Here is an 8,188-nt window from a genome sequence, read left to right on the forward strand (position 1 = left end):
AACTCCATTTCTTATGAAGACGATACCTTACCTTGTCTTTCATCAAAGTTCTCTCTGACAACGCTCTCTCACTTTGGTATAAAAAGATAAGGTAGTAGGATTTGCACTACCTCAATTAGAGAGGTATGCCTGTCGTAAAACCACTTTTTGGATGATTTATTCGAAGAAATATGTGTAAACATGGGTCCAGCTCCTTGATGAACATGTGACTACAGGAGTGACCCAACCCTCTATTGAGTCCCGTGGAGCCCAAGCTCCTAGAATGTGGATTTATATTAGACAGTCTGAGGAGGCACGGCCTTCCCACCTTGAGCATGGATCTTGTTAGTAAAAAGACACACACAGGATCCTAGTTACCCTGATGAAGGCCCATGTAGGCTATAGAACGAGCCTGAAACATGTTGGTAGAAATTAGGATGGGAAAATATCTCTGGTTTTAATCCTGCCTGGTATACCTACGAAATAAAGAGATATCTTTTGGGTTTACACCAAGGTAGTGTTAACATTTTATCTGAATTCCAGTTATATCCAGCACAGACTACTTAGATTTCCCTCACCTTGAAGTTGAGGCCATCTTGGCGGTATCATCCAGTCAAGACAGGACGAGATTGCCCACGATGACACATGCCACAAGGATGTGGGTGAGGCTTACCCCTCCAGTCTCCTTATATGATCTCAGTAGGACAATGGTAGTTGAGGCAGAACAAATACTACTACCATATCTTCTTTGGTGTATACATATTTGACTGTGAACGACATAAGGTAGGTTAATTCTGCTGCCTCTCTTTTGGTATTGAGCTTTCTCAGCTTTTTCAATGCCTCCCTCATTCACAGCATATTCTCAGAAGCTCTCAAAACAAGCTAGAATCCTCATCTCCTAAAGAGACCTACGCTAAACCAGGATGACCTCGCCAACTGCAGGCCCATCACTAATCAGGACTCGAAAAAATCTACTCGACCACTCACTATGGCAAGTTTTATTTTATGAAGTCGAGCTATTTCTAGATCCTACTCATGTCTTCTGGTGAGTGGACAATGAACAGGTGTTCTGTTCAGTCAGAAACTGATTTAGCAATTAAGATGCCTTTAAATCTTATTCTTGTCACATTTAGGATGGAAAAAAGTCAGAACACTTTACTTGGTGATGTGCAAATGATAAATGTTTTCCGAAACCCAATTTTCACAGATTATTGTTAATACACTATATAGTTTTATCAGTAAAGCTGCAAGTTAGTGGGAAGGTTCTGGGTCATTTGTTGGAAATCTACTGTCTGTAAATGACAGTGAGCTACCATGTCATGCTTTAGTAATATATTTATTAAAAGTGAGTGTTTAAACATAAACTGAGAAACACTCCTGCCCTGATGGCAAAGTGTAGGAGGCTGGCCTGGTTTATAGTGGGTACCTGATGGTACTTACACCTTGTGTCAGGTCCAGTTATCCCTTATTAGTAGATTAGTAGTGTTCTAGCAGCTTAGGCTGATAGAGGTAGCTATAGCAGAGCAGCTTAGGCTGAACTGGAAGACATGCAAAGCTCCTACTATACCACTTCTATCATATAGCACTATATCATAAGAATCACAATACTCAGTTACTAAAAATAAAGGTACTTTATTTTAGTGACCACGTGCCAAAAATATCTCAGAGGATATACTCCCTTAGGACGTAAGTAAAATACACAAAATATACACACAAACCAAAATAAGGTAAGTAAACAGTTAGAAAAGTAGTGCAAACATTGTAGAATATTATAGGATGCAACAGGCCTAGGGGCAACACAAACCATATACTAAGAAAGTGGAATGCAAACCACTTAGGGACCCCTGGCCTAGTGTAGTGTGTAGAGGGTCGCTGGGAGTGTAAGAAAACATTAAGGGTGTCCAAGATACCCCACCCCAAGACCCTGAAAAGTAGGAGTAAAGTGATACTACTTCCCCAGAAACACACTAAACTCATGATAGGAGATTCTGCAAAGACCACAACAGTCTGCAAAGCACCGAAGACGGAGTCCTGGACCTGAGGACCTGTAAAGGAAGGGGACCAAGTCCAAGAGTCACGAAAGTGTCTGGGGGGGGGGGGGGGTGAGAGGGCAGGAGCCCACTAAACCCCAGATGAAGGTGCAAAATGGCAACCTCCCGGTGAAAGAAGCTGAAGATTCTGCAACAATGAAAGGTGCTAGGAACTTCTCCTTTGTGCAGAAGATGTCCTACAGAGTGCTGGAGGATACAGCGTTGTTTCTTTGGAGAAAGACCGCAAACAAGCCTTGCTAGCTGCAAAGGTTGCGGTTGAAAAAAAACAAAAGGGTGCTGCCCAGGCCCAGGTAGGACCAGGAGGTCACCACTTGGAAGAGGAGACAGAGGGGGCCCTCAGCAGCACAGAGAGCCCACACACAAGAAGGCAGCACCAGCAGAATTACTTGAACAAGGGTTCAAGACAACTGAGCACAGCAGTTGTCTCAACACTACAAAAGAGGGTCCCACGAAACCGGTGGTCAACTAAGCGAGTTGAGCAATGCAGGACGGAGTGCTGGGGACCTGGGCTAGGCTGTACACGAAGGATTACTTGCAAAAGTGCACAGAAGCCCTAGCAGCTGCAGTTCACGCAGTACACAGGATTACTGTCTGGATAGGGGAGGCAAGGACTTACCTCCTCCAACTTTGGACAGATGGACCACTGGACTGTCGGGTCACTTTGATCCACCACCTGTGTTCCAGGGACCACGCTCGTCACGATGAGGGGACCCAGATGACGTGTGAAGCAGAAGTTTGGTGCCTGCAGTAGCACGGGGAAGACTCCGTCAACGGAGATTTCTTCGTGGCTTCCGGTGCAGGGTGAAGGCAGGCAGCCCCCAGAGCATGCACCACCAGGAAACAGTCGAGAAAGCCGGCAGGATTAGGCACTACAATGTCGCTGGTAGTCTTCTTGCTACTTTGTTGCAGTTGTGCAGGCGTCCTGGAGTAGTCAGCAGTCAATCCTTGGCAGAAGTCGAAGAGGAAGATGCAGAGGAACTGTGGTGAATTCTTGCAAGTCGTTATCTGAGGAATAGCCCACAGGAGAGACCCTTAATAGCCCTCAGAGGAGGATTGGCCACCTAGTCAGGTAAGCACCTATCAGGAGGGGTCTCTGACGTCACCTGCTGGCACTGGCCACTCAGAGGCCTCCAGAGTGCCCTCACACCTCTGGATCCAAGACGAAAGATGTCTGAGACACACTGGAGGAGCTCTGGGCACCACCCCTGGGGTGGTGATGGATAGGGGAGTGGTCACTCCCCTTTCCTTTGTCCAGTTTCGTGCCAGAGCAGGGGCTGGGGGATCCCTGAACCGGTGTAGACTGGCTTATGCAAGGAGGGCACCATCTGTGGCTACTCCTCCCCAGCCCTTAACACCTATTTTCAAAGGGAGAGGGTGTAACACCCTCTCTCAGAGGAAATTCTTTGTTCTGCCTTTCTGGGACTGGGCTGCCCAGACTCCAGGAGCTGCCCTGTCTGTGGGTTGGCAGCAGAGAGCTGGTTTGGCAGTACCCGGGGTCCATAGTGGAGCCTCGGGGATGCATGGGATTGGCACCCCAAAACCAGATTTGGCATGGGGGGGGGGGGGGGGAACAATCCCATGATCTTAGACATGTTACATGACCATATTCGGAGTTACCATTGTGAAGCTACATATAGGTATTGACCTATATGTAATGCACGCGTGTAATGGTGTCCCCGCACTCACAAAGTCCGGGGAAATTGCCCTAAACTATGTGGGGGCACCTTGGCCAGTGCCAGGGTGCCCTCACACTTAGTAACTTTGCACCTAACCTTCACTAAGTGAGGGTTAGACATATAGGTGACTTATAAGTTACTCAAGTGCAGTGTAAAATGGCTGTGAAATAACGTGCGTTATTTCACTCAGGTTGCAGTGACAGCCTGTGTAAAGATTTGTCTGAGCTCCCTATGGGTGGCAAAAGAAATGCTGCAGCCCATAGGGATCTCCTGGAACCCCAATACCATGGGTACATAGGTACCATATACTAGGGAATTATAAGGGTGTTCCAGTGTGCCAATTGAAATTGGTAAAAGTGGTCACTAGCCTACAGTGACAAATTTAAAGGCAGAGAGAGCATAAGCACTGAGGTTCTGGTTAGCAGAGCCTCAGTGACACAGTTAGTCACTACACAGGGTTACACATTCAGACCACAAACTATGAGCACTGGGGTCCTGGCTAGCAGGATCCCAGTGAGACAGGCAAAAACAAACTGACATACATGTAAAAATGGGGGTAACATGCCAGGCAAGATGGTACTTTCCTACACAAAGCTATTAGTGAACTAAGAGGCAAGTCATGCATAGATCATGTGTACCCTATATATGGGCCAGATTTATTATAAATGGAGCAAGGGTTTAGTGTATTTAATCAAACAAAAGAGGATTTTTTTTTTACAGCAGAAATGCTGAATGAATTCACATATTTGAGGGTGCACTCATATGTGAGAATGAAGAAAAAGTTGACTGTAAAATACAATATTTGCCAAGGATCACACAATTTTAGACACATTTCTGGGGTCAAGTACATTACACTTAGGTCGAGTAGATTATGCAGGCTACTTGACCTGCAGGTCAAGTAACATTTTTATGATTTCTCGAGGCCTGCTAACCTACCCTTCAGATCACGCTGCAGCACAGACAGCGCTACAGTACACATTGTAATCATTGCCAGTTGAAGATGACCCTATCTTTCGATACTGCTGGACCTCTCAGGTGCCTTTGAAACAAATCGATCATCCCACTCTCATAAGCAACCTGGAGTCTTGAGTAGGTGTAATGCTATCAGCATATAACCACCGGCTCCATCTCGACAACTAACTCCATTTAGCTTCAAATGCCGGCACGTTGGAAGGGCAGGTATTTTTCGCGCACAGCTTGTTAATGTGTTTTCGCTTTTTCTCACCAAGGATGGGAACATAACATGGCGGAGTAGTAGAGATAAGGATGTACCAGGATGAGAATGTTCATGGTAGAGCAGGGTGCAGCTCGATCTTGGAAGTGCACCTTGGGATCTGGCCAGTCTCTAGCATGTTCTTTCAACACTGACCTGGTACGGCCAGCGTTTGAACAACAACTAACTCGACGGGAGGGGGTTTCTAGAACCTTCCTCTTAAGTTTGTTTAAAGTATATAAGGTGGGGAAGCTTGACAACTGGGAGAAGAAGGTACTCATCTGGGAATGGACGCATTGCCCAGAAAATAAATCACATTGAGGTCAGTCTCCCTCTTGTTTCGGATGTCCAGGGTTCCACAATCTGCAGTTGGTAGACAAGGGATGATGTCGGAGTCAAGCCCCACAGTGATGCATTTTTAATTCTTATTTTTTAGCTTTCCAGGTGTGCACGTATAAATATGTAATCACTATATATATATTTTTTTTTTTTTTTTTTTTTTTTTTAACTCATTGTTGAAGTATTGCATTTTCTTTGATCATTATTATCCTGCTGCTGTGATTATTTTGAGTATTGTATGTGTGTTGCTGCATTTGAAATAAAGGCTCACGTTATTCTGTTTGTTTATGAAACTTGGGAAGTGCCTTAATAAATTCATCACTTAGACTAAGAGTGCTGCATTCTTTGCATTCCTTTCATTTGGTTTCCTCTCAGTCCGAAGCAGACCAGTTGGATTCAACAGCAATTTATGTCCTTCATCCTTTACTAGTTCTCATCCTGCCATTCCAACTAAAACCAGGCCAAACAGTTCTGTACCACCTGCAGAGCTTCCCATAGTTCCATACTGATTACCCTGTCATCTTCAAACTCTACACAGAGCAAATAACAGCATCAAAATTCACCAACATGCCAATGATACACAACTCTACACGAGTCTCTCAAGCTTCAGCCATCTACCTCCAACTCTGCCTACACATCATCTACACATAGATATCCAGCGCCCACTTAAAGCTCAACCCAAACAAAACAGAATCCCTGGTTTCTGCCAAGAATGACAAACAAGAACAGTACAAACCTAGCTCATTAACCAGAACCGTGACAGCTTTAAACATCAACTTTCACCAAATGCCAAGTACCTGGATTCACCCATGACACCAAGCTCACCCTCAAGAAACACTGCCAAAAACATAAAGAGGGCCATGCATCAGCTCTCTCTAGCTCCACAACAGAAAGTGAAAACATTTCTCACAGAAAGAAACTTCAGAACTGCTGTGTAAGCACTCAGACTCTTGTATCTGGATGGCTGTAACCCTTGTTTTATGGATCCCAAACTCCACAGTGGGATCACTTAAAAGGTATACTACATGCTGCAGCATGTCTCACCCAGAGCCTGCCTGAAGAAATATGATCATATCAACTCTTGCATGATGGAACTTCATTGGCTTTCCCCGAGGGTCTGCAGCATTTTCAAAACCAGCATCATCATTTACAAAGCCATCAAAACCAGTACCCTTGCTTTTCTTGCAAACTCACCATCTCTGCTGATTCTCGGCACACCTGCAGCCAGGACACCAACACACTGCAGACAAGGTAGTTTAAAGAAGAAAATACAAGACAACAGGCCTTTTTCCATCCATGCAACCAGGATATGTGACAATATCCCTGAATCCATCTGGACAGCCCCACAGCTGCTCCAATTTAGCATCTTTGAAAATCCACTACATCACATTTCGTTAAGCGTTCACAACCCAGCTACCTCTGCTGCTAATCATTGGCTTTATGTCTTAAGTATGGTCTTTGAACTGTACAGTGCTCCAGACTTACGACTATATCATAACATGTTGTAAACAGAAGTGGCACTAGAGAGCAGTCAAGGTTTACTCAAGAGGTGGTAATGTCACCTGAGTGGCGTTAGTGGTTAAGCTGCCAACCCTACTCTTACCTACGATCTTCAATGATAATCTTCTTGCCACCCACTATGCTCACCCTCCGCTGCCTCTACTCATACAGCCTCGACTTCCTACATTTTGCAACTCTAGTTGCCTCACTCCTCTTTTTAAACCTACTTTTTTCCTGAAACAACGTTTTCAGACCTTCTTAATTCCGCTCCCCTACTCTACAGTCCAAAGACACCACCTCTCTTACTGTGCATCTTTAATAACTACTTTCAACTCCTTCTAACCATTCATCCCTACTTTTCTCGTGGCACAATTCTCTCACCTCACAGCAGCCCACCCCTCTCCTCATGTCATCAGCACGCCTAATCTTGACTTCTCTCTCCATTACATTGTCATGCATATCCCTTTCTTCCCTCTCACCTCTGGTTCTAACCTCTCCATCTCTCCTCCCTGTATCCAGACTCCGCTGCCCGCTCCGTTGTTTCTCCGTCCCTTGCCGATGACGTCCCTCTGCCTGTGCGTTTCACGCCTGGTTCGTTCTTCCACCCGGAAATCCGCTTTGCGTGCCAGGCCTCGCTCTCACTGTCCATTGTTGTGTCTGGTCGTGTCTGCGACATGTTTAGGGTTAGCGAAACTTTATTGACAACAATAGAGGCGAAGAAAGATAATTGGATTTTCTCGATTGGCTCCGAATCCGTGACGCAAAAGCGCGCCGCGTGTCAAGCCTCGCTTTAATGGGAGTTCGACTGGTTTGTGCTTCAGCTTTTTTGTAATTGCTAATAAATTACCAAATGACTGTAGCACACAAGCGTATCCTTTAGATTGTGAACGAAAATTGTACACTTACCCCATTTTAATTTTAATTTTGTATGGTGAATAAAACGCAGAATTATAGGTGTAAACACCAAGTGCCAGGCAGCCAGTTGCTCTCTAACTCAGAACGTCAGTTAAAAAACACAGGCGTACTAACCAATAACATACAATAAAACATAAAGCAAAAGAAATTCCAAATACAGAGCACTTCAGTTATAAATGTATATAATGCATGTCCTTATACCTTACTACACAACACCCCCTTCAAAAAAACGTAATGAACAAGTCATAACAACATTTTCATTTTTTGGGAATCCTAATATGACTTGAAATTGTGTCTTTTCTTACATTCATATTTTGTCTGTGAGAACCCTTGTCATGATGAGTGCGGTATGTACAGGTACTTTTGCCCATCAATTGCTACATAAACCTTGCCTAAAATGGACCTGTGCAGAAATCTAAAGTCAGAAATGAAATTGCCAATTATATTATCCTCTTTTTTTTTAACCACAAGCACACACTAACATTATTAGTTTCCAGTTTCTTGTTAATCGAATT

General features: G+C 44.5%; 1 protein-coding gene across 5 annotated transcripts in view; it reads right to left on the reverse strand.

Moving 5' to 3' along the window:
* The window catches only part of EHMT2 (euchromatic histone lysine methyltransferase 2), a 220,706-nt gene extending 213,318 nt beyond the window's left edge, over positions 1-7,388 (reverse strand). For 4 of the 5 annotated variants that reach the window (XM_069237195.1, XM_069237194.1, XM_069237192.1 and 1 more), the window contains exon 1: positions 7,238-7,358. In XM_069237195.1, coding sequence (XP_069093296.1) covers positions 7,238-7,258 — 21 coding nt within the window. In that variant the 5' untranslated portion in view covers positions 7,259-7,358. Of the gene's footprint in view, positions 1-7,237 lie in introns of all 5 variants that reach the window. The other variant, XM_069237196.1, reaches the window with a different exon arrangement.
* Between the last annotated feature and the right edge of the window lie 800 nt (positions 7,389-8,188).

Source organism: Pleurodeles waltl, chromosome 6, assembly GCF_031143425.1.
Source record: "Pleurodeles waltl isolate 20211129_DDA chromosome 6, aPleWal1.hap1.20221129, whole genome shotgun sequence".
Lineage (NCBI taxonomy): Eukaryota > Metazoa > Chordata > Amphibia > Caudata > Salamandridae > Pleurodeles > Pleurodeles waltl.